This window comes from Struthio camelus, chromosome 4, assembly GCF_040807025.1.
Source record: "Struthio camelus isolate bStrCam1 chromosome 4, bStrCam1.hap1, whole genome shotgun sequence".
Taxonomy (NCBI): Eukaryota; Metazoa; Chordata; class Aves; order Struthioniformes; family Struthionidae; genus Struthio; species Struthio camelus.
This window is the reverse complement of record NC_090945.1, coordinates 73,882,736-73,908,907: the sequence shown is the minus strand read 5'-3', so window position 1 is coordinate 73,908,907 and position 26,172 is coordinate 73,882,736. Positions and strand designations below refer to the sequence as shown.

At 38.5% G+C, this 26,172-nt stretch overlaps 1 protein-coding gene and 1 long non-coding RNA gene across 12 annotated transcripts in view; both read left to right on the top strand.

Moving 5' to 3' along the window:
* Positions 1–26,172, top strand: part of PPP2R2C (protein phosphatase 2 regulatory subunit Bgamma) — a 198,934-nt gene that overhangs the window by 134,829 nt on the left and 37,933 nt on the right. For all 11 annotated transcript variants that reach the window (XM_068943411.1, XM_068943407.1, XM_068943410.1 and 8 more), the window contains 4 exons: positions 3,277–3,374; positions 3,994–4,159; positions 8,404–8,516; positions 10,191–10,368. In XM_068943411.1, the coding sequence (XP_068799512.1) occupies positions 3,277–3,374; positions 3,994–4,159; positions 8,404–8,516; positions 10,191–10,368 (555 nt within the window). The remainder of the gene's footprint in view (positions 1–3,276; positions 3,375–3,993; positions 4,160–8,403; positions 8,517–10,190; positions 10,369–26,172) is intronic.
* On the top strand, positions 17,438–20,437 carry LOC138067241 (uncharacterized). Its single transcript, XR_011141109.1, has 3 exons — positions 17,438–17,545; positions 17,897–19,373; positions 20,403–20,437. It is a non-coding gene; the product is annotated as an uncharacterized lncRNA (long non-coding RNA).

Genomic DNA, 26,172 nt, shown 5'->3' with positions numbered 1-26,172 from the left:
TTCTTAATTGGTAAATTATCTCTGTCTCTGATAATCCTAATTGTTAGTGCAGAGCTTGGCACTGCCAGCAGAGATATGGAAGGGTGCCGCAGCGCAAGGAGGCAAGGGGGCTTTCATCTCTGCCATCCCTTGTCCAGGGCTTACTGTACATGCAAATTCATGGGCTCCTCCAGTGGGCAACATTTGCATATTCTGAAGAGGGTGAAATCTGGTAGTTAGCGGCATTGTACGCTGCAGGGGCCCTTCTGCAGCGCAAGGATCTGCGGGATGGGACCGTGGTGGCTGGTGTTGCTGCAGCCCTGATAAACGTGTAGGGGAATGTTCTGCAGAAGGGTATGAAAAGCTCTGCTGATTGATTCTCTTCCTGCGAGAGACCCAGGCTGGCTAATCTTTATGAAAACAGCGTGACTAATGTTCGCCTGCTGAACAGATATGTTGAATAAGATTTTTTTGGCTGTTGTTTTTCAGCTGTTACTTACTGGATCAATAAAAGTGATTTTCCAATTCAGGGCTAATTTTTTACCAACATGCGGCATAGCACGTGAGGCTGGAGTATTGGTTCTGCTCTTTTTCAGAACAAGTTAATTTAAAAATGATAGTTAGAATTAGTTTTTCTCTGATACTAGGGAGAAATGTGTCTGGAAGAAACACTTTGGGGAGAGAGAATTTTACTTCAGGACCATATCATTACACACTGCCCATGGATACTTACGTTTTAACTGCTTTCATTTAAACAGTAATTATACACGATATTTCAGTGACAAATGCAATGACAAATTTTAATAACAAAATGCAGAGTGGTTTTATTAAAATTCTGTTCTGGTTTCCATTGAGATCTGTGAAAATACTCCTGTTGGCTTTATTGGGCATTGCTCATGCCCTCTGTAAAGTGCATTATACTATTTTGTGACCACTTGGAGAATATTTCATGCAACTGTGGATATTGCAAGGCATTAGCAAGTATATTCGTATATAAAAGAGAAGTTTTAATGCTATTCTTTTGCTTTACATGCAACTCTTTTTATCTTTTTTTTTTTTTGACCTATTGGGAAAAGTGCATATAAATTACAGAGATAGACAGACACACACACACACACACAGACAGACAGACAGACACACACACACACTTAATATATGTTACACTCTTTCTCCTTGGGTCCGCCCTTCTCCCCCATGTGGGCTTGACTGTGCACTTAAGATAAGAGACTCCATTCTAAAAACATAGCCAGGATGAGACTTCTGGAGTTCTGCCTGTGCGGTTGGGTGAGATACAGCTTTAAATGAGTAAAATCATGCATGTATCATGTAATAAATAAGAGCCCACACCTACCATCAGTAGAACTTTTGCAGGACAAGAACAAAATAACCAGTAAATACTCTTCCATTCACATTCATTACAAATGAATTTTACATGCCAGAAAAGTTATCTTTCTATGCAAAAAAAATGCACTTTTCAGATTACCCAACATCCCTCCCAAGCCCAAGAAAAAGAACGCACTTAACTGAGCATCACTCACCATAGGCAGAGTATCTCTACTCTTACTATGCTCTAATGAGTCTAGGGGCTTTCAGGATATCGCCTATAAAATATGCAGTTTGTGGAACTCCACATAAAAATCAAATGCCATTAACTTTGAGAAGCTTTGAGTTCAGTCCCAAAATACCGTAAATCCTCATGTTTCATTTCCCTCAAAGTCTATGCATCTGTACGTTTTATTCGTATTTATAGCGGAAAAGAAAATTATATATACACTTTATGATTCCCCCTTGCTCCTGTACGTATGCAGTACATGGGGAAAAACGATGAGAGCTGTGTCTTTTTTTTCTTTTTCTTTTTTTTTTAAGCAAGCAATCAGCCTTTAATAGTGAAGATTTCTTACAAAATTAAGAGAGATTTCTCTTCATCATTAGAAGGATAAGGTTTTCCTTCTTTAAATGATGTCCTTCCACTAAGTCTCTGACTTTTGGATAGCGGTGTCGATGATGAGAGCTACTGACAGGAGAAGCTGTCTGACACTCAACTACCAGTTTGTTAAAAGAATAATGGGAACAGATGTTTTCAATTCATAAAATGCATCGAATAAATGGTACATCCACTTGTTATTTCAATTCCTTTGAATTTCAGTGAACCCATTTGGGGCTAGGTTTTCAAAAGAGCGTAGACCACTATAGCCTCATTGTTCTCAGCATAAAGTGGTGATGAACACCTGTGAAAACCACATCTTTTAATGCCTAAAGGGGAGCTGCTAACTACTGACACGTCTAAAAGTCTGACCCACGTTGCTGATCACTGAATACTGATCGTTAGAGCGGGTTCATACCTGCAGTCTCTGAGTAATACCCTGCGTTTATCTGGGATTGTATGTATGATGGCTTCTTAATTTACTAGTGCACTAGGCATTTTAATTTGAATTATGCTAATAGTATAGGATTAACTGTGGATTATGATTCTAGCATTTATTTTCCTACAAGCAGAAGAACCAGTTCTTTTGCCGTAACAGTCTCTTTCTCCCCTCTCATTCTGATACATAATGTTTTGTACTCAGGACTGGCCTGAGATTTTGATGAGGTTTCTTGTATAAGCTGATGCAATTGCTTAGGGAAAGGGAATTGTTGACAATTAAAAAGGAAGAGACCGAGATCTTTTTATCTTCTGATGACACATTTTTATGGTGCTGAAGTGATTTGCTGAAAACGGTGATCTGAATGGGCTCTTGCCAGCATTACACAGTGAGCAATTCTGGTTTTGCCTTCGTTCCTCTATGACAGGACAAGCCACATGTACTTTCCTTTTGCACTCTTGGCTCAAACACCTATAGGAGGAATCTAGTGCTGAGGGTTGTATTAAAACAACCCTCATAAAGGGTAAAGAATAAATAATACATGCCGCAGAACTGCACCATTGTGTTGGTCCTTGCTAGAGGGAATAGCGGGAGGCCTATGCTGTCTGCCATCTCCGGTACAGAAAAAAGCTTTGTAGCGGGCTGAGCTTGCTCTTCCGGAAGCATAACCTCTCCAGAGATCTCCTCCTCTCCCAAACTACGGAGGGGCTGGAAACACAAATCTGCCTTTTATGTTTGCACTTGTTTCGTTGTGTAGCAACCTTGGATTCTGATGGCATGCAGCCTGTGTGCATAAGTGACTTGCTACTGAATTCATTTGTATTCCTCCGAATCCCTCATTTGCTGCATTTTTGTGGAGTGCTTGATACTTCTGATGGCTTTTGTGTTATAGCAGCAGTCTAAAATTTACCTTTTTCTCACTTCTTCCCTCCAGCTGATATTATTTCTACAGTTGAGTTCAACCACACTGGAGAACTTCTGGCTACTGGTGACAAGGGGGGTCGGGTTGTTATATTCCAAAGGGAACCTGAGGTATGTGAGTTACTGTTGTAGTCCCAATAGTTTGCTAAAGCCTGTTTTTCTTTTTAACGCTTTATTTGGATCTAACCAACGCACTTGTTTATATTCTCAAGATTTAATAAATACTGAATGTCACCTCTTTGGAAAGGAAGTGAAAGAGGGTAAGAGTCTTTTATTCAGAAGTTTGCCCTTCTTCTTGTCCCAAACAAAAATGCTTCAAATTCCAAAATTCTAAGCTAAGGAAAAAAAAAAAGATTTTTTTTGCTGTATTTATACATTTTTATTAATAGCTTTTGCCTGTTTGTTGGAACCATTCCAATTAAAACTGCCTCTGCTGTGACACCTTTTCTGCTTCACTCTTAGATTCAGTCCATCTGCAGTGTCTTTTGTACAAAGCTTTACTGAATAATCAACATTTTTTAAAAAATTCTGTCTGTTATTAGATGTTGCTTCAGTACTTCCAGGAAATTGCATTTCTGTAAAAACAAATCTGTCAATATCTCGCTTTAAACAAGAAATTAAATTATACTTGCAATATTTTTATGTTTATAATGCTGCTTATCTTACCCAAGAGCTGGAGATAATATATTACCATCATAAAACATGTTTTTGTTGTTCTTATTCTCCACAGAGTAAAAATGAGCCTTACAGTCAGGGGGAGTACAATGTTTACAGCACTTTCCAGAGCCATGAACCTGAATTTGATTATTTGAAGAGCTTGGAGATAGAGGAAAAAATAAACAAGATCAAGTGGTTACCACAGCAGAATGCAGCCCACTCACTTTTATCAACAAATGGTAAGATAGAAGAAACTATATAGGATGCATCAGCATTTTGCTTCTGTGCATTTTAGTGCTGATTGTATGCATGTAAATTATAGGTTCATTTTAATCTTTTTGTTAGTAATTTCCTACTTCAGAGTTTACTGAGGCTGTCGTGTTGACTCTGATATCTCTTATTTGTATATTAAATTCATGGCTTTTCCTATTGACCCTCCATAGAAATTTAGGGAGCTATCTCTTGCCATTATTGTCCAGTGCTATCCTGAAAGTAGCTATGAGAAATGGCATCGCCTTACTGAGCAGCTGTGTTCCATTAGGTGTTTAGAATTTTGTCTGCTGTGTTTGTCATAATTTTTATCCTTTATAGATGTGTAAATGAATGTAGGTGAGAGAGGTGAATTTCTTTTTATTCATTATCATCAGAATGGTTTATTTCCGTTCTGAAGAGTTTCACAGGTCTTATACAAGGAAACCAGTAGGAATAATGTGAGGATATTGACACTGATTCATCTTTCCAACATGATTAAGGCCTGTTGATTAAAAAAACATGCAATATCATAGCTAACAAGGGATACGCAGATATGGCATAGTGGGAAGAAACTGAATAGATCCTAAGATGTGCAGGTGTCATTTAGGAAATACTTGGACACCCACAGCCTTTATTACTGCTGGAGATGCGTAAGACAAAAATATCTAGCTTAATTCTTAGCTCTCATTGTAATCAGAAAAGAATTTCTCTTGTAAAAAATTGAGCGTAATTGTGAATTGCTGATAGAAAAGTATTGTAATCTCATCTTTAGCAATTAACATTTTAGAGCAAGGTGATTACCTCTAGTTAAAGTTTACAGCATTAAATAATATTCACAGTAGATAGCAGTGTATTGTTTTATGTTTGATAATCTGTTTTCCTTAAAGTTATCTTGTGAATTTTTTGGGGGGTACTGTTGCAAATAGTTGGAATGGAACTTATCTGTTACAGTTAGCTGTGATCTGTGCTGGTTGAATGATTCATCAGCTAATTATGAAGTTTGCGAGTTTACTCCTGCACTTCTCCCTAGTTCCAAATATCCCTCTTACATCAAATAACTTTCATCTAAGAACCACTTCTTCCAAGAGCATGATACCAAAGCAGATTTTAAAAAGTAAACCTCTGCATTTTCATTTTAAAATTTGTTTTTGGAATCACTGAGCAATACACCCCAGTCCTCAGATAAGCTACATTTGCCATTGACCTAACAGACCTCACCTTTCTGCTTAATATTAATATGGGAGAAGAGAGGATACCTTGAAGTAATCAGTCTCAGTGTTGCTATGGGTTAATCCAGTTTCAGCTAACATTGAGCCAGCCGAGGATCTGGCAAAATGCTTCATCCTCTGTTTTTTTTATCTTCCTAATTGTGGAGCATCCAGGACCCTTTCCAGGGAGGAGAGCAGAAGAGGTGCCACGGCATAGCCTACGGATGTTGGCTTTGGGCTCCAGAACGTTTTTCTGTGTTCAGGCACAGCACGGTTGAAATCTGAAGATTAATCTCATAGTATACTCTTAAAGATAGTTTTAATTTTAGGATACAGGAGGCCCATGTTGAATTTGTTACTCTCACAAATTTCCTGTGCGAAGTCATTTACAACGTACATCAATTCCGCATCTATAAAGTAGAGACGATAGTATTTCCCTACCTTGTAGAGAACCTACGTGCTAAGTCACACCCACTCACACTGTCAGGTTGTAGAAACTCCTCGACTGCTAGTTTATGCTTACTCATTTCTGAGCCTGGTATTTTAATGGAATTGTTGAGATTTTACCATGTGATAGGTTAGGATCTAAAGCGCAGTTTTGGTCAGAAAAATGAGAATGGAGAAACAGCATCTTATTATCCTATAAAACTTCTCCTACAGAGCATATTCTTTCCCCAGGTTCAGGTGGTTATTGCCCACTGAATTTGCTGGAGGAAGCATCTCTGTGTTAGGGTGCATGAGGGGAGAGTTTGTCTAAATCTCACGTACAAGATATGAGATTCAACTGGTCTGCATCTGTCCAAATCTGTTTCCATCCCTTTGAGGAGGACTTTTGTCTGAGGCTGTTCCTGCATAGGTCTCCTCACTACCAGAGCAGGTCTTGATTCCTTTCCAGTTCACACGTTACCGTCAAGTTATCATCTAAGCTCTGATTGCAGCATCTTAATTAATGGACGCAGAAGACAACCAAAGGGGCTTTCAAATCCCACTGTAGATTTGCAGTGCTTGCAGTTAGCAAATTCCTGGTTTGCCTTGTAAAGCGGGCTAATTTTGTAGTATAATAATAAATTATTGTGATTCATTGGTATCCTTTGCAGCAGAATATATTGGGGAAGATTTCCAATGTGAACTACATTGGATAGATCAGAATTTGGCCCATACAGATCCTTTCATCTGAGCATCTGAGACTGCTTACCAGACGTTAATTAATTTAAACTTCACAACACCCCTGAGACTGAATGAATACTGAACTTCACAAAGACATTTCTATACTTCACAAAACATAATCGTGCTTAGAATTTCTAGGGAGTTTTTAAAGTCTGGAAGGCAGATGGAGGAGAAGAAAACCAATATGTGCAATACACTAATAAATAAAAGCTTTTCCTCAAGAAAGGGATAGCTTTATCACTAGCAGTCTCCCCTAACAGTGGAAAATACACTTTTCACTCTTTCTGGTCATGTATTTTAGGGTTGATTTAGGAAATTTACAAATATTACAATAGATAAGCAGGAATGCACTATTTACACTAATAAAAATCTCAAGTCCTTGACATGCCCTTTATGTATTTTTAGTAATTAATTAATGTGATTGATACAAATGAAACGGATGTTTAAATGGAGTTTCTCAGTTGCAGATTGGAATGTCCTCTAGTTCTGCACGTTGATCAATTGTAGGACTTTTGTTGCTTGAGGATTAGCAAAGTTTTTAGGAGGTGCATAATAGTTAAAACATTGAGATTAGTGGGTGTGTTCATTTTAAAACAAAAGAAGATCAGAATTAAAGTTGCTGTGGAAATGGAAAGTGATTTGTGTGTTCCTGCATCCTGCCTTTAAAATAATTCGTGCTGGCATTTGTGAAGAAGTACTTGGATGGCGCGCTGGGGAAGACTTTTGCTCCACTATGTGCTTGGGGGAAGGAGAGGTGGAGAAAGGGAGGGGGAGAGAACAAGAGATGATGCAGGAGCTGAGGTTAGTGAAGGCTCTGGTGGCAGCTAAAGTGCAGAGGCTTGGGAAGGGCATTGGCTGTTCCATGAGCACACGAGTAAAACCACTGCTAGAAGCTTCTAGCAGCTTGGAGAGAGATTTTTGGAGAAAGATTTTTTTTTTTCAGGGAGCTGACATTTTTTCAGGTGACATTCGTTTTTCTGCCTGGGGAACGTTAATGTTGGCGGGTTGGGTGCATGACCAGAGTGGAAGTAGCCCACAAACAGCGTCAGGGAAATCTGCAGCTTTAACTACTACGGAAGAGAGGAGAAACCCCATCTAGAGTGTTTAAAATGTCTGTGTGTAGGCTTCGTAGGCTCTTTGCTAAACTAGAGGCATCGTTATTCTATCGTACATATGCTTCACCTATAATGAAAGGGGAGAGTTTAAATTTAATTCCATTCCCTGTGTGATTGGGGTATTTTTCTCCTCGCTTCTGTCTCCTGTCCTTACCATACATTCCTCTGTTTCTTTCTCAGTTGTTCCTGCAGTTTTCCCTTCTTAGGAGGGAAAAAAGGCTTCTTTTTTTCACACAGTCTTCCCTTTGCTGGAACTTGTGATGTTACCTTTACAAACCACTGCCTGTTCCCACAGCAGGCCAGCCATCGCTGATCTCTGTCTGCTCCATGCTTTTCTTGTGCTGTTTATGAGTAACCCAGAAAACTGGCTCTAATAGCAAGATTATTTCCCTACAAAGTCAAACTGAAGCCTGAGCTTCAGGCAGTGAACATTTAGCATTATTGGTCTGTTCCACCTGCAAACTGCAGACTTTGGTATGAGAGCATGTGCTCCACACAGTCGGCCGGCTGTTGGGAGCCTCTGACTCGCTTTGCCGGTATGGGATGTGCTTTATGAGTATCTTTTCAGTTGGGAACTTTGTATGGACCTGCAAAATCAAGAGACCCAAACTGCTTCAACACAGGACTTGGCTAAGCCAAGGTGCAAAAACTTTTTTAGGGAATAATTATTTTGTGAAATGTGAGTCACTGAGTTCAAAATTCCTATGCTAACAGAGAACTATTTTTTGTTTTCTTATAAAGATAAAACTATCAAGTTATGGAAAATTACTGAAAGAGATAAGAGACCAGAGGGGTACAACTTAAAAGATGAAGAAGGAAAACTTAAAGATCTTTCTACAGTAACATCACTACAGGTAAGCTGTTTTCTTTGTTCAAAATCCTTTTTTTTTCAGGAAAAAGAAAACTAGTCATGGTACTGACTCAGTAAAAGATTTAAATATATACCTAAATGTTAAGCATATGTATGATTATTCTTACTGGAGTTTTAGTTGACTGATACAGTCTTGAATCCATCACACGTTTTTTCAAGTCACAAATGCTGTGTGATATAGTGGCCAACACAAGAATGTTTATGGAGTTTATCATCAGTTTTATTCGTCCTGACAGAGTTCCCTCAAGCATGGCTTAGCAGGCTTTCGCGCGGGATTCTTGAACTTAGCGCGCTGGAAGCCGTCTACACAAAAGTTAATATTAAAGTGTTCTTGCCTCATTCGGGGCAACTGACTTAAAGACAATACACCAAATTTCAGTATTTCAGTCTTGTCTTTATTTCAGTAATCTAAAAGAATTATTTCCTATGTGAGGAACAGTATTTTCAGTGGACTGTGCTCCAGTGAATGCTAGGGTCTGCACAGCTGAGGAGATGCAGTCGTGGAGCTCATAAGAGCATGTAGGTAGGATATTGGAATAGATTTTTACTCTCAGGCTGTAGTGACTGAATTCACTTCTGGTGTTTTGGCGAAGGAAATGGCTAAAGGTAAGAACTGGAAGGCCATGTTGTATGTTGCTAGTATTTCTTCATTGTTTAAAAAAGGCAAACAGACAACCCCCACCTCCAGAACAAGCCAGTATTGTATACTGTGAAAAAACTCCATATAAAGAGGAACAAATGAATGGAATACTGATCTGTTAGGTATGGCTGGGGAAACAAAACCATTTGGGATAGCTTATAGTCTGAGAGCAAACCATTGTTGTTTTTAATTGAGAGGCCATTCTTTTGTTCTCTTAGCGACAGGCTAAACTCCAAGTAACTTATCTGTGTTCCTTTATAAGCTCTCTTGTGAAGTGATGTATGATAGATTGTTTTTGGTGCATGTTCAGCTGCACTGAATAGCCTCAATCCTGAACCACAGCCTTACTGTATTTAATGCTTTACCAAGAGGGAATAAATTGACAGTGTCTAGTTACTGAAGCATGACATTGAAGTGACACGCAGGGAAATAATGAGAGTGCAGTGGTCAGTGATGGTCTGTGGGCTATGCTTTTGAGGAGTACGAGTGTATGTACAGTATGGCAGTGTGCATATTGGCTTTGTTTCTAAGAATTCATTTTTTTATGTTTTGAGGAAATTATACTACTTTTTTGCTACTTTTTTGAGACACACACATCAGGTAGCAAAAGAAATACTGTCAGTGATTTACAACAGGCAGCAACTCTTCAGGGGCACCAAAATACTAGGACCGCACTGTCGGCTTGCCAGTGCCAGAAACTCCTGCATATGTGGGGCAGTAGCTCCTGCTGTGGGACTGGCCTGTTCTGTGGCAGCCAGTGTGTCCCTTCTGACAGTCCAGACTTTCCATCGCTCTACCTGACTCTCCATGGCTCCTTCTGTCTGTCCCTGCTCTCTTGGCAGGCTTGGCCTTGCCCAGTTACTCATCCATGGAGAAATTCAATTTGCATACACTGCTGGGAAGTTCTGTAATGCCACCGTCTTTGAATGCTTGCTCTCATCCAGGCTCTCATCATACCAGCAAAAATTAAACTGAAATTCTTACTCTCCTTCTGGTTTGTGTTTTGTTTTTTTGCAGGTGCCTGTATTGAAACCTATGGATTTGATGGTAGAAGTCACTCCCCGGAGAATCTTTGCTAATGGTCACACCTATCATGTCAACTCAATATCTGTCAACAGTGACTGCGAGACATACATGTCAGCGGATGATCTCAGGATTAACCTCTGGCATTTAGCAATCACAGACAGGAGCTTCAGTATCCTTTGTTGTGGTGCCTTGCTTAGTGTTGTTAGTATTGGTGGGATTTAAGAGAGCCTTTTAAGATTAAAATTTTTTTGAAGATTTTAAACATATACCTTACACTCCTCAGAATCTCTGCAGTATACATAACAGAAAATGCTCAGATATTATAAAAGACAACTAAGGGGTAACAAAAATCATGGAATTTTGTGTGAAAAATGCAAATCTCAGAGTTGCAAATAACCAGGAAACTGACGCCAGCAGACCGGTAACTGTCCACGTGACTAGGATTCTCTCTCTTCTTGTTTCCTGAAAACATCTCATGTTCAGTTGCTCCACACTTTTTTCTGAAAGGTCAGTCCTTACCCTGGCTGCTCCCCCCGTTCTCCATCATCCTGCTTCTCTGAACCCTAATGTCTGAGATGGGCACAGCTTGGGGCTTAGGCTCAGCCGCTTCAAGCGAGTTGTTGTGTCTGCGATTAATGCGGTCATTTCTATATCGAGTGCTGGCACCATCCTGAAAGCTGTATTGTGGGATCATTGCAATCACCTGTGAGGCTACCCCCCGCATGGCAACAGGATGGCTTGGAGAAGGAGCAAAAAAAACAGAGCCAAGAAAAGTGATTCTCTGCATTTTGCAGAACAAAAAGGGACCAGTAAGAAGAGAAACAGGTTGTTTTATGGGACGAGCTCAGAATACTGCATTTCTTTGGTGATTTCTCTGTGAATTAGTATGAAGGACTGTTAGACATCAAAGTGAAGTTGTTGACCTACTGGGTGCAAACTCCTAAAAGAAAGCACCAAAGTGAGGGGAAGCTTGGTATATTTTCCCTGTTCCTGATGGTCTAATCATCTATGGAGCTTGACTCACACTCTGTTAAAGTCATAGGAAGAGCTTTCATTAAGTCACAGAATCACAGAATGGTCAAATAAATCTTAATGTCCTTAAAAACGAAAACCAAACTGAACTACGTTTGCAGTATAAAATGGAGGTGCTTTTACGCTGGGGGTGTAGGGAATATCTCAATTGGTTTCCAAACACATACTCTTTTTCTGTCTTCCACCTGTCTAGATTATTAAGCATGTTAAATGGTGCCCTGTTTAAGAAGATTGTTTTGGAGACCAATTTCTAAGTGGTCCCAAACATACATAAGTTAAGGTCCCAGATTTATGTATGTTTTCATCCTTTAAAGCGTAGCTATGCCTGCCTTTAGTATTCAGGCAACCGTACTACCATCCTTTAGTGTGAGAAAACAGAATGGGAAAATTGTTTGCCAGCCCTCCTGTATGCGGCAGCAGCGTGGCTCCTGACAGCGTCCTTCTCGGTATAGCTTCACCCTTCAGTCTTGTGCCTGTTCTGGATGCCTCTGTACAAACCTGCAGTGTATTTTCCTCCTCTTACCTCTATAGCCAAGCGGTGAGTTAGACCAAGCATGGGAATCTCTACATATCTGTGTGTAATAAGCAGACCGTGTTCCAGGATACTTATGCAAGATAAGTCTTTGCTTTTGGCAATCGCTTTTGTTTTGTGAAAAGCTATTTTAAAAAATATGGATTGCTAAGAGATACATCTCTGACAACTTTTTAAAAAATAAATATTTATTTATTATATTTCATGAATACAATACGAATTTTGTTAAGTGATTTCCCATGCTAAGAGCTTACTGACCGAAAGCAATATCAGCCCCAAATGAATTTTTAAATCCCAAATATGTGTAAATTCTTGAAAATAAAGGACTTACTATGGAGGTATTGATATAATCAGAGCGTAAGCACTGTGAATATAGCAGTGAAGAATAATTTTTTGTGTTCACGTACAGCCTTTTATCTTAAAATCATTTATACGTATTGATCAACGAATCCTTACAAGAGATTAAAAGATTGGTAGATAAATATATTTGTCCCCTAATTTACAGATAAGGAAATTGAGTTGCAAGATTTAAAGAAACTGCTTATGAAAACTATAAATTTCATAGCTGTGACTAACTGTTTTATTTTATTTGACCTTTCTATGAAAACTGTTGTATGCAGTCTTCAAAGTGCTTGGCTTCCAAAGATGTTTCAAATTCTAGCAAAATGCTAGGAAAGAGCTGAAAAACAAACTTTCTCTTACAATCATAGCTGTACATACATCATAGCTGGGCATACATACGTCCTGATGGAAGAGCATGAACAGCAGAGGTATTTGCGATTGAATAACTCTCTTCAGGATGTTATTGCTTCTACTCCTGTATGTTTAACTGTCGTGTTCAGTCACAGCTGTGAACTGTGTTTAAAGCATCAGCGCATTCCCCTTGTGGAATATTTACTGGTAAAATGTTTTTGAGGGTTTGTGATTGAATGGTTTTAACCCTTAAAACACTACGCAATTCATACAGAGTGGAACACTCGATTTCTGGGTATGTTCTAAGACTGCTGAAGAAGGGGAAATTAAGAGTATGTTTCTCAGTGTTAGGACAGGAAATAATTCCTGTATCTTGGACAGTGGCTATAGGATACTTACCTGGATAACTTTGGGATACCAATATCCTGGATTCAGATACAGATATTGCTGTTGCTTTTAGGTAGACTTGAATGAACACCTGGTGGATTTGTGATGAGACAGTTTAGGCAATGTTAGGAGAGAACTTCAGGCAAATGGATGATCCCTATTAGGAGACAAGCAGCTCTTGCTACACAGGCCACACTGGCAGCAGATTGACTTTTGTGGCTGGGTACTATTACATATTCATGGGTGTAGACCAGAGGTAAACAGATTGTATCCACTTCTAATTCAGACAATATGAATTTTCATCTATCTCAGCTGTCTGATCCAGAGCATCAGATGAGTAAGTTTTACCTGCTGAACTCTTGGATAAACAGAAAAGTTGAGATACCAAAATAGGAGACCAAAACAGGGGGAAGGAGGGGATGTGTGAGTTGAACTTGCATCAGACTTTCAACAGGTTTCTTTTTGTGCCCGTAGAACCTTGTAAGGCCTTGTGATGTTGCAGGGGCACATGTCCCGCTGGATTTCAAAATCTGTCTCGATTTCTGTCCTGTGGAAAAGTCAGTTGCATAAAGCACTCTGGGAGGTAGATTAGCTTCTGATTAAAAAAAAAAAGGGGGGGAGGGGGTGTGCAGGTTGCAATTAGGACTAGACATATTAAGATGAAAAAACTGTGCCAAGCAAACAATTTAAATTATAAATGAATGTTGCTGGGCTTGGTGCCTTCTGCTAACACTTAGGAGGGCTAAGCTCGGCCAGTTTTGAAAATGCTTAGTTCATACCTTTACTAGATGAAAAACAGAAATGAAGCATTTTGCTGTTTTATGTACCAGGCTGGATTGCTTGAAATACATATTTCAAATTATAAATAAAAAATATTTTAGTCTCAAGCAGCATTTGTTAATGAGGAATCTGGCAGTGATGCATATTTGTCTTTCTACTTTCCCTCTGAGGCAGCACAGCTACATATAATGAACTACAATCTGTTTACCCAAGAGGCTGGTTGAGACAATGACACAAGCAACACATACAGCGTTAGAGTTTCTGGATGTTCAGCTCACGTTTGAACGCCTTTACAGATTGCATGGGAAACGCTGGAGAAAGACTGTCAGATTAGCAGCAATATGCTGAGTTTTTTCAAGTAAAATAATTTGCATTTTGGAATTTTAATTGAGAAGAGTCAGGTTTTAGCCATTATTTTAGCAGTTTTACTGAGAATTATTCATTTCTTTGCTAATGAAAAGACAAAGCAATGCAGATCTCTAAGCTGATTCGCCTTCTGGCTCTTGGAAAATATTTTAGATCAACTTTGCAAAATGTGACCAGAGTATTTGCCTCAGGTAAAGCCTCAGGCAAATAAAATGTAATTAGTGGTTATCTGTTTTGCTCTTTTTATTAGCATAAACACCAACTGGGGTGAAAAACAGGCGAGTGAGTTTTATGCTATGGCTAGGTACACTTTTATGAGCAATCTGCAAGACTTCTGTACGTCGCTTCTCACTTGCAAGCAGATTTGCTCAGTATCTTCTGGACAGGAGGAGGGAAGGGAGAGGAGGAGGTGAGCGGAAAGGAAAGTCAGCTAGTAAATAATTACGCATACAAGGCTTTCTTCGCTAAAAGGTTTAATGTGTTCAGTTGTGTTACAGAGAAGGAGGGTCCGTGTCCTTAATTATAGATGATATTCTCCACTGCGAAAGAAGTGAGGTAGAGGTTGCTGCATTTGTTAATGTTCAGTCTGAAATGGCTTAGCAGCGGTGCCCGTAGCTTAAGCCTCCAGATAAGTCATCTTGGGTGTAGTGAATGAGAAAACAGGATGGCTGGAAGCATACTGATAAGGCTTACTTCACATCAGCAGCAATCTTCAGACTATCTAGCTGTACTAAATATTCTTTATGAGAATGTATTTGGATTGCTCACACAACTATGTAGCTCAGAGCACTCGAACGCCCTTCGTTTCCTGGTAGCGCACTATTTCACTCTGGAGGCTGTCATGGCATTGCTATGGAAACAGCATCACCACTTCCACTATGTACTCATCTTGAGGCTCATCTTGACTAAAATACTCATTTCTCAGTCAGATCAATATAGTCCAGGGTTATCCTGTCTTAATAAAAAAAAAAAAATCCTTCTTTCATGTCCCCAAAGGGTTCAGCTAATTAGCAAATCACCATAGGGCCTTTTTATAATCTAACGTATTCCAACATTTGAGGCATATCGTGGATATTTGCGCTGTTAGGCACTGTATCTTGGGGAAATTGATTTCCTCAAGTAGCAAACAACAACAAAGCAAAGACTTTGTAAGATCAAAATAACATGGTGCACAGATGGAGACCGAGTTTGTGGCAGGTATGACTGCACCTGAATAACACAGGGCAGACACAGGGCTCTGGGAAGGCACCTAGGTTTACACAGCTCCTGTGGCCTGCTCCAGTGCTAAGCAATTGAATGCTAAGCCCGAAACAAATATGCAGGATTCTCTTGGCATCTGTGGAGCACTAAGATAGTACATTTGTGTCCTCGAGAGAGAGAAAGTTGTTTCTACAAAAATTCCTCAAACGTGATGGCTGTGCACAAGCTGTATTCACAATGCGTCTTCCGACCCCTTGAAAAAGTGCCCTAACTGCATGACAACCGGCTTCCCCCCCAGAGCACTATTTTCCTCAAGCATTCACCTTGTTTCGAGAGTTTACAGACATGATTTCTCTTCTTGTGAGACCTCTGTATAATACACTTGAGCACTTCCTGCTCTGTCAAGGAAGGTTCTGCCAACCTCATGTTTTTAAAAGGTGTCTACTGCACCATGGAGCCGGATTCCTCAAATTTATGTTCTTCACTTTCATCCTTTACTTCCCAGAGTCTTGCCTTCTCCCACACTGTCTCTATCTGTCTCTTGCTCCTTTGAAGGCTAAACGACAATGTCTGCAAGGCTAAAATCAGGTCTATAACTTAGAAGCAGGGGACCGCAGAGCTACTAACTACCTTTACTTTAGGGGTGGTGAGCTCTTGTAGAATGTAATTGTTGAGAAGTGTTTGCTTTGCTCTCCAAATGAAAGCACTCCTAGGTGAACAAGTGAGGGAAAAAAAGGTATTTTCAATAGGATAATTGTACTCTAGGTTAATGTAATGTACTCTTTAGTCTCCATTTCTTCAGCAGAGGAGTACTGGCCTTCTGATAAAAATAAGAGTCGACAGTAGGAAAAAGATAAAGATTTTGATACCTAATTTACATCTGGCTAATATCAGCTGGAGGTTTTCTGTAGATTTTGATGAATATTAAATTGTATTCTAGTTGAGGTAGACTACTGAAGACTGCTGACTAAAAAGACTCCAGTGCCCTATATTGCAAAGCCATAGAGAAGGATAGTATGTAGATGAGAAAAAATTAACAAAAAAAAAAAGAAATGTATCGTATGAAACTTTTGAATACACAAAGTTCACACCAAGTATCAATACTTAACTTCTTGTTGCTTTGTTGCAGTTTGCCATTTCTCGTCTGATATTTAGATTGCAAGCTGTTTGTGATAAAGATCTTTCTTTCACTGTATTGCTGCAATGCTTGTCGTACTTTAACACAATAAAATGCTTTATAATAATAATAATATTTTAAAATAGTTGTACTAAAAATTTAAGTTAGTCAGCCGTAACCCCACTTTATGCTTATAAAAAATAAACGTTGTTAGAGCCAAATAGGTGTGCTGGAATTTCAGCCCAGAATCTGAATGTCAGGTGATGAGATCCCACTTCACGTTATTTCCATCCGTATGTGGGATTCTTCATTAGAAAGAGTGGCGAAACATTCAGGAAAGACAAATGTTGTAAAACATACAACAGAACTGAAGAAATGATAGGAAAACTGTTTTATTTTGGGAAAATATAAGTCAATACATCTTTTTTCCATAGAAGGCTGTTGAACTGCCGTAGTGTAATGAATGGGAGGGAATCTGAGCATCAACAAGAGGTTTGTTGCTAGGGATCAGTTGTTTTCTGCACTGAGCAAAATGTGTGAAGGTGGTTTTTTTTTTCTTCCCTATGGCAACTCTAACCTTGCAAAAATGTAGTCGGAAGCAAACCCTTTGTTGTCAGCTAAAAATAATTTGTTCATTGCCAATGCTTAGTATTTAGTCATATGAAGATGAATTTAGGAGAAGGGTCGTAGCACCTAAGCCTATTTATCTCTCCCAAGAATTTTCCTTTTAAGTTACTGTTTTCTGAAGCCATGCAAAGGTTTTTCCTTTGAAAAATGACTGTGCTAAATAGTTGCAAATTCATGGTTAGCTGTTTAGGAATGGTTGGTGATTAATTTCAGGTTGTTTTTAAGTGGTCTAATTTTCAAAGCTCTGCAGAATGGTGGTTTCCATTGACTTTTCCTGTTAACTTTAAGGTTTGAGACCTTTCAGCTTAGCTTATTTATGTATTAAACACAACAAGTTTTGCAATTACCTGTACAGCTGTTGCAATTACCTGTACAGCTGTAGATGCCAAATCACCCAGTAATTTGAGGATTGTTTACACTGAGATAATTCTGTGTTTAGTTTTACTAGGATGTAAATAATAGGTTGGCAGCATGTACTGCGATTCCTATACAGTTCCTATCCCTAATGATGAATCTTCCTGTGTCAGCAAGGCCCTGTAAGTGTGAATGGCTGTACTGCAACAGGTCATTAATCATCACAGACACTGACTGTGCCCTGAGCCTCAGAAATAGGTGCGTACTCCGGCATAAAGCACACACAGTGTTGCTGATGGGACTGGAAGAAAGTTCTTTTCTTTAAACGCATGGTTGATGCTTAAGAGAATTCTTGAAATACTGAAAAAACATCTGTCATTTCTGGAAGGATTCTTTGCATTAAGTAGTACGAGCAATTCAGATTGGCTTCTTCTGATGCTCCAGAAAACTAAAGTTCTGTTCTGTAATGAGGCATGAGATATTTTCCATAACTAACCAATATTTTCTTGTTTTTTCCACACTGATCATTCAAAGCTTAACAAATATGCCAAGATTATAAGTGGTTGCCTGAGCTGCGCCCTTCAATACAGTGTTTTGGGTTTTTTTCAGTTATATTATGGACCTGGAAAAGCAAGCATGACTGTATTATTTGATCTGATTACAGCACGTACTGAAGAAGGAAGAAGGAGGTTTGCCGCTGCCAAGATTCTGCCAAGATGTGCAAGTTCTGCACATTTACATCATTTCTTGTCTAGTACTCTGAACCACCCATATTCAGATGCTCTCCTTTAATTTTCCTCTCAGTGGTCTTACTCAGAAGTAAATCCTTGATTGCATGAAAGTAAAAAATCACTTTGTATTTTCATTAGTTGTTGGGAGAAGGACCGTTGATTTCTTGTTTGTGACGAAGAGTTCGCAAATCCATATCAGTAATAAACCCCAGTGGAAATTAAGATACAGGTTTGTAGTTGGATGGGTCATAATAGCCTAAGTTTCCAAATATCAAAAATTTGTGTTTTTTCCTTAGAGTTATAAGAGCTAGGAAAGTAACTGAATCTTTGTTAGCAAAGGTGAGAGTTAGAGTAAATGTAATTGGTGGCTCATTGGAGGAAAAAAAAAGGTACAGCAAAACGTACTTTGGCCTCTTTGTTTCCTCATACGTTTTCATGGATCAGTTTGCTTTTATATGATGTTTGTAACAGTAAATCAAGCCCCAAGCTGTTAAGGTTTAAACAATGTACAATTGCCACTATATGCTAAAATATTAACTCTATGCCATACTTTTGCCTACGTATACAAACAAAGCTATATCAAAATTGTGCATGCACTGTAAAAAGTGTATTTTAATGCACATTGAACTGCAGAAAGACAGCTCAAACTTAGAATAAAACCAATCATGATTTTAGTGGAGCTGTTAAGCAGTGTTACTAGATATCAATGATCAAATAAAGCCTGATTTTTCTTTAAACTGTTTCAGATTCTGTAGGGGTCCACACTGATTGGGTATGTAATACTAGATAAATAATAATTAAGAAGAATATGACAAGAGGAAAGAATTCTCTGACTGCTAGACTGGGGACCACGCTGGGTCTCTGAGTGTGTGATTAAGCAATGCATTAGGCACCTGTTCTTTGTAACCACTGTAGTCAAACATGGCAGAAACTAAAGAATTTCAAGCTTGAAGCAAAAAATCGCATGTGACCACCAGAACAGGATGAGGATTTTAGATATGTGATAGCTGGGAAATTCCTTGATATGTGTTTTTACTGCTTGTTAGGAAGTGTGCAATAGGAATTCTTTAATTTGAATCACACAAGAAATGTTATTAGTATGAACAGAGGAATAAAATTAGTTAAAAAAAAAAAAGTAACTCGTAGGTTGTCATCTTTTCTGAAATATACAAAATCCTGATAGTAAGCAAAGCCTTTCATGAACTCTGACAGATTCATTTGTTAAAGAAACTTTGTGTGTCACTAGTGCAAAGTGCTAAGAGGGAACTGCGTTTCTAGGATCACGTAAAAGACGACTTCTTGTAGACTCCTACATAGATACGACTTCTACAGCAGTGTCGTTCCAAAGGATTCAGGTATTCAGTTGGCTCTTCTGCTTCTGTTGAGGTAAAATTATGTCCAATTTGGACATGACATTATTTCTAACATGATCATCATCTGTTGTCATCTATCTTAATTGAATACAGTTTTTATGCTTTTCAGGGCAAGGACAGTCTTGTGTTCATGTGGTCTTCATCTATAACTAAATACTGCATTCCAAATAATAGAAAATGATTATAACCAGTAAGGCTGTGTGAATAGTGACTGTAAGGACCTAGAGGATGATTTGTTTTCAAGAAATACAGAGAAGTCTCAGCATCTTTTAGGAGACTAAGTCCAGATTTAGGGATCTATGAAGACCACTAATAAATTTGCAGAAGTGGTCATCCAAGACTTTGGTTTGGTTTTGTCTTTTGCCCGAGGATACTCTATTATCCTTGGCAGAAACAATTGCTTTTTAACTATTCTCATCACCTTAAATTGCCTGCTGTCTTAGGAATTTGGCTATCAGCCAGTGAAATAGAAATGGATGAAAGAGCACATGTCTGATAGAGGAAAGAGATCAGAGCTAGTTAAATAGTATTTTAATGTTGAATCTCTGTCTGAGACCATCCTGTGAGACAGCTGAAATGTATATTGTAGCAAAAGCAAACAATACACTGTTGGAGTATTGGATGTCAGTGTCTTCAGGGCACGAGATAGAGCTGTGAAAATACTCATATCTAGCTGTCTTCCAAAAATAAATGAATTGAAGGAGTTGAGTCTAACTATGGAAAATCTAATTATAGCATGTACCTTGGCATTCTTAGCAAAGACCAGTCTTTTCCTTTTACCAGAGGTGCTTTTGAGTAAGTTAATTTAAGGTGATTTGAGCATAGCTATAGCCTTGGGATAATTACTGCACTGCAGATTTATTGTTTAATAAAAATATTAATTTGTTAATCAGAATACCTAATTTTCTTGCTTATCACTCCTGTCCATACACAATTTGAATGAGTGTGATTAAGTTATCCTTTTAATGGGCTTCTCCTTTATCTAACTCTCCCTCCTCTTCTCTAATGCAGTTGTCCCCACATGGTGTCTACCCATACCTCTTACTAAGTTGCTGTAGAGGTAAGGAAAAACGTAGCCAGCGGCATTAAAATATGCTTGGTTTTCAGAACTGTGTAGTGAATTGCAAAGAGGAAATGTACTGGAATTTCAACAGACGATACAGAATAGTGTGAAATTTTGAGCTTGTAAAAAATATGTTAGAACTCTTTAACTGCACATTAAAGAACGCTTTAATAGGACTGGGATTTCACTGTATTCATGTGTTTGTGCAGGGGTCTAGGTGATGTAGCTAAACAGACACTTTGATTTTTACAGTAGGTGCTGTATTACTCTATTACACAGACTGAATTACTTTCTAATTTGCTTGGGACTGTTGTTCTGATTGTAGCAAACAAATAGCTATCTTGTACCTAGGAACACTATTTAAAATAACGTTATTTCAAGCTTTCTCCAGTTTGTTGCCGTTGGAGAGAGAGAAAGTACTTAGTACTGCCAAAATGAATGTTAGCATCACGAGCCAGATTTCCTCTTTCAGCGTAGTAGTTTATTCCATTAGAATATTCAGGTTTTATCCAGAATTTGAGATCCTTCAGCAAAGAGGGACTTGGGAACTATAGCAAGGAATATTAAATTACAGCTGAAGGGCTACATCACAAAACCGATGCTCAAGTAGGTGGTGCTTACATTTGAGCATAATGTGGTTGCAGTCAGTAAAGTTATTCCTGTGGAAGAGTGTGACAGGATTCAGTCCAAGATGTATTGTCTTACTAATTTTATTTCTTCAGCTGATGAGTTTTAATCAGTGTGGTGTCATTGTGGAAGCTTTTAAATTGCCTGTTTCTGTTTCCCTCTGGATTAATTTCTCATTGCAGCATTTTAAAAATGAACCATTCTGTGTTGTCACAGGTGCAGGTGGTGTATCCAACTTGAAAAACACGTATTATGAATTTATTGGAAGTTAGACAAAAAAAAAAACCATTTACACAGTTCTAGGTACAATTATATGAAAAGATAATGTATAAATAATTCAATCAGCTTTGCCAGAGGGGAGAATTCTCTTAAATGAGTCTAATTATTCTTGTTCCCATGTGAGTTTGGACTTGAAATTAACCTTGCAAAGCACAATCTTTTGCAGAGTATTAACATAAAGAAGAACAAAATATAGCTCACTTTGCTCATCAACTAAAATCTTTTAGTGTGATAAGTATTCCATACAATTATGGAGATGTAATAGAAATGCTCATATAGTCATCTCAAGCATTAAAAGCGATGCAGTCTGCACCTTTGGCTTCTCTGTGAGTCTTTAAAATCTGAGGCCCTGGAAGCTTTCTTGCTATTGAAGAAACCAGGTAGTTCTCACCAGAGCAGACGTTTCTCCTTCTCTTATCTGTTATCACTATCCACAGTGGGAAGGACAGCATTTCCGTAGTGCCGTTACACATGCAATTGCAATAGTTTGATTTTAGGGTCTTTGGAATAAAAATGCCCTATAAATGAAGGCAGTATTAATTTTAGCAAAGTTACAGGACCAAAGCTAAAAATATGTCTATCACGATTGTTTTGATATTGAGTATGAACTGTGGACTTGCCTGAAATCAGTAGTCTGAAAATAGTTCAAGCAAGCAAACATTTGTATGTTTACCACTTCTCGAACCTCTTTGCTTTGGAGAATAATCTTGGTGTTTCAAACTTTTGGGATCCAAATTTCTCTGCAGTGCCTCAATAGCAAGCTGATGGGCATTTTTGTAAATCCTTTCAGATAGATGAAGCAACTAGAAAATAAGTCCTACTGAAAGGTTTTAAAAGAGGTGTGTTATATAGTTTAGTATAGATAGTTTGGAAAACTTTCACTATGGAGATTCTGAGGAGAACTGAATCTTTCTTCATTTTCATTTTCACATGGCTCATTTTCAGGGATTTCCAAACAGAAGCATCGGTATAAATTCTGCACAAAAGATTTTATAGTATTTTTAAAGTACCTATTTTTCAGAAACGTCTGTCTAGGTATTTTAAAGATAGTTGTGTTTAACTACTTGTGTAACAAGCATGCAGGGAAATGGAGAGCATAATGCTCTGAAAGACTTACTTCTAGCTAAATTTTGCAAAAAGTGAATCTTTTGTGACTTCAATTGTAACTTCAGTTAAGACAGAGAATTATTTTACTATGCCATGGTACAAGTACCGCTCTACTGAGGCAAGGGCTTTTTGCAAGGTATGCCGAAGAATAGATTACATATTGGGACAGAAAAATCTCCCCCAACATGCTTTAAGGGATTTCCTCCAGCTGGAAATTCTGCCTATGCCTATTGATAGACAGATTTTCCTAAACTTCATGGGATTTTAATAAATATTAAGAAATTTCTTGATGGTGATACCTGCTAGTGTAGAGATTATTCTTAAAAAAAAAAAAAAAAAGGCATATTTTGGTTGTGCTTTTCTGTAAGTTATGTAGGGGAAAAAAATCCCTGGTTATTTTTAAGATGGAGTTTAAGAAATTATGTATGTTCTGTATGTATCCAGAGGACTGGACGTAGAAAACCAAGTAGGTCCCTTCCAGTTCTGTTAAGCATCTCATTGATTTCAGGAAGGTATTCCTGTGAGTGATAAGAGACTACAGCAGTTTATAATTTGTCCTTGTGTTATTATATTGAAGTTGTCCCCTTTGCTTGGAACACTTGCTAGTAAGCAGTACGGGGTGCCACTTATCCCATCAAGATGAATACAGCTAAACAGAAGCTGAGCTAGGTGACTTAGTGGGTCTCTTCCATTCATAATTTAAATACACCTGAGGCACTTCTGGTATCTGATATGTTCCAAATGTAACGTTAGGCATCCCACAGAAATTTCAGACAAATCAGAAGTAATTGCACATGCATGGGGCTTCTGCTCCTGCTGCTTCCTGATTTTAATCTAGTGAAATTATATGTAGACAAAGTAATTATGATGTAACAAAGATCAGAATTAAATCTCTTAAGTTCAGAATGAGTCTTTAGACTACTCTGCATTCTGGAGAAAAAATTCCAAAAGACAAAAATATTAATAACAGAAAAACCTCTCACAAAACAACTACCCAAGAAAAAAAATGAAGGAATACTTGAATGCTGGAAGTACTGTGGGTAGGGAGGGGAGAGACCACTGTATTGGAACCCAGAACTGTGGTTCCTGCCGGCCGTTCAGCTGACCTTTGCCAAGTCTTTGCCGCTTCATGCCTCAGTTTACTTATCTGTAAAATGTTGACACCGATACTGACTCTCCTTTGCTTTGAACGTAATGAATGTTGAATGTTTGCTATCACTGCTTTAATTTCTTGCCTAGTGTCTCCAATTCTGAATGAAACTTGTGATGGAAAGTCTTAAGAACTGCAGCTTTGGTTCAGAATTTTGCAGTACTGTATTTAAATTACATCAGTTATTTCCTCTTAGGCCTTGAGCAAATCTTGTTAGTCCCTTAGTTTCTTATCAGCTGCTGACGAAACCACTGAAATATTGGTACCTAAGCACATTTAAAGGATCTTGATATTCACCTCTTTGTTCTTCTTGTCTACATGTGTAATAAAGGTGAGCTAAGTTCCAGAAGTACTCCGAGACTGTTTTGAAAGAGGACCACACCAAATGAATTAAAATCATGTAATACTGATATTATGTGAAATAAATGAGTAAATACAATAATTTCTTTTAACAGAAAGAAAAGGAGGATGAAAAATTTTGTAAATGTGATGATATTAGGAAACGTTAATAGAGAGGTAAATTGGGCATGAATCTGGCTGAAGCTTTAGATAGGCTGTGAGCAAACATGGGCCATCTTGCACCGACAGTGTTAAGCTGAGCATAAGTGTGAGGCCATTGCCCAAGGAGCAGTGCTGCGGCATGCAAACCTCCTTTAATTATCCAGTCACCATATGAATGTGCATTACTACCAGTAAGACAGGAGGATGTACGTAATATATCACCCTATATCTGGGCAAGGTAGATGTCAGTTAGCATCATTTTGGTAACTCTTGGTTACCTAATGGCTTAATTCTGTTTTCTGGATAGTTTTAGCTGAGTAGCTGAAAAGGACATTGCTGCTGCAGCCTGTCTGCTATGTCCATTCCTTTTCTTCTACCCTTAACTTCTCTTTTTTTGCCTAACTTAAGCTGTAATCCTGGATTTAAGAAGCCTAAAGCATACTAAAAGGTCTACGGAAGTCTGCTAGCATTATTTAATCTCCTCTAGCATTCTTTGTATGCGCTTTGTAGTTGTTCTTTATGTTATAAACAATCTTTTCACTTTGTACAGCAGCTAACATAATTATCCATAACTTGGCCTTCCATGTAGAGCAAATAGGCTTGTGGGAGTTTTTTCTATTTTTATACCTCATGATCCTGATATGAGGAAAAATATAGTAAAAAGTTATCAGAAGCCTTTGTACTATCATAATGGTATCATATAAATGCCTTTGATGTCAACAAATTTTATTAACGATAACAGCAGGCCATTTCAGTTATTTCCAGCAGAATACTGCCCGTGTGAGACTGCTGCCAGAGTTCCCAACTCCAGTGTGATAGCCAGAGAATCACTGTTGTAAAGACCAAGCAGTTAAAGAGTGGAATTAGGTTGACATTATACTACTAAGTCATTTTTGAGTACTGGATCAATACCTTGCATTAGCAGATATTAGGTACAAGACAGCTTGAAGGAGCACACACTTATGCAGTAGTTACTGTTCCTGTGGTTCAGAAGAACCAAGTGGTAAAGACAACGTAATTGCAACTATCTGGGCTTTTAATAAAACCTATAGAGTACAAGCTTTTAGTGGAGCAGTGGGAGAATGCTCTGCGATAAAAAGCACTGATACTGTGGCTGTTAGTGCTTAGAGTATAAATACTGGGTCATCTCTCTTCCGAAGTTAAGACACTGGCATTTGAAGAAAAGGCAAAATCCATTAACCTATTGATAATACATTCCAGAAACCTTTGACTCTTGGAGAACAGGTGTGCGAGGTAGAGATTCAAAAACTGGACACTGTCCGATGCCATCCTTACTATCATGGTGTGCCCATTGTAAAATTGCTGTTCACCAGTGAAAACATGCCAAGTATCTTTCAGAAATGAGAAGAAAGGAGCAAGTGGATAGTTATTTAGGTATTAGGGCTTGTTTCTTTTGCAGTAAGATCAACCTAATCAAAGCATTATGTTATCAAGCGTAGTGAGGCCTGATTCTGTCCCCTGCTCCTTGGATGTACAGAACCTGCACGAAAACTATGGATACTTGAAATGAATTCCCTTAGCTGAGGCGTGACATAGGAATGACACAACCACTGTGTAGGAAGTGTCAAACTGGTAGAGCTTGATTTGTAGGCCTCACAGCTCACTCCTTACAGTGAAAATAGCGTGCACTACATGATTAAGAGGGGAAACAACTCAGGGATATGCTTACGTTAAAACAGTATAGAGCCTCAGCAGGGCCAACAGTAATCAATTACCCTAAACCAAAGTCCTGGCAGCTTCTACGAATTGCTATTGATTTCGACTACTAGTCAGTGAATCTTCCTAGGTCTAGACTAGAATGTAAGTGTGAAGTGCAGATAAAATTAGGAGCTGGAACAAATCTCTGTGGAAAACACAAGGAACAGCCAGGTTTGGGGAGAAATGTTATACTGAAGTTTATTCTTTGAAAGAGCTTAAAAATCGCAAAAACACAAGTCCCACACATGGCTAAAAATGCAGTGTTGCAATAGTGTATGTTGAAAGAAGATGAGAATTTTATTTTCTTACGAAGCTTCTATGGAAAATTCTTCCTG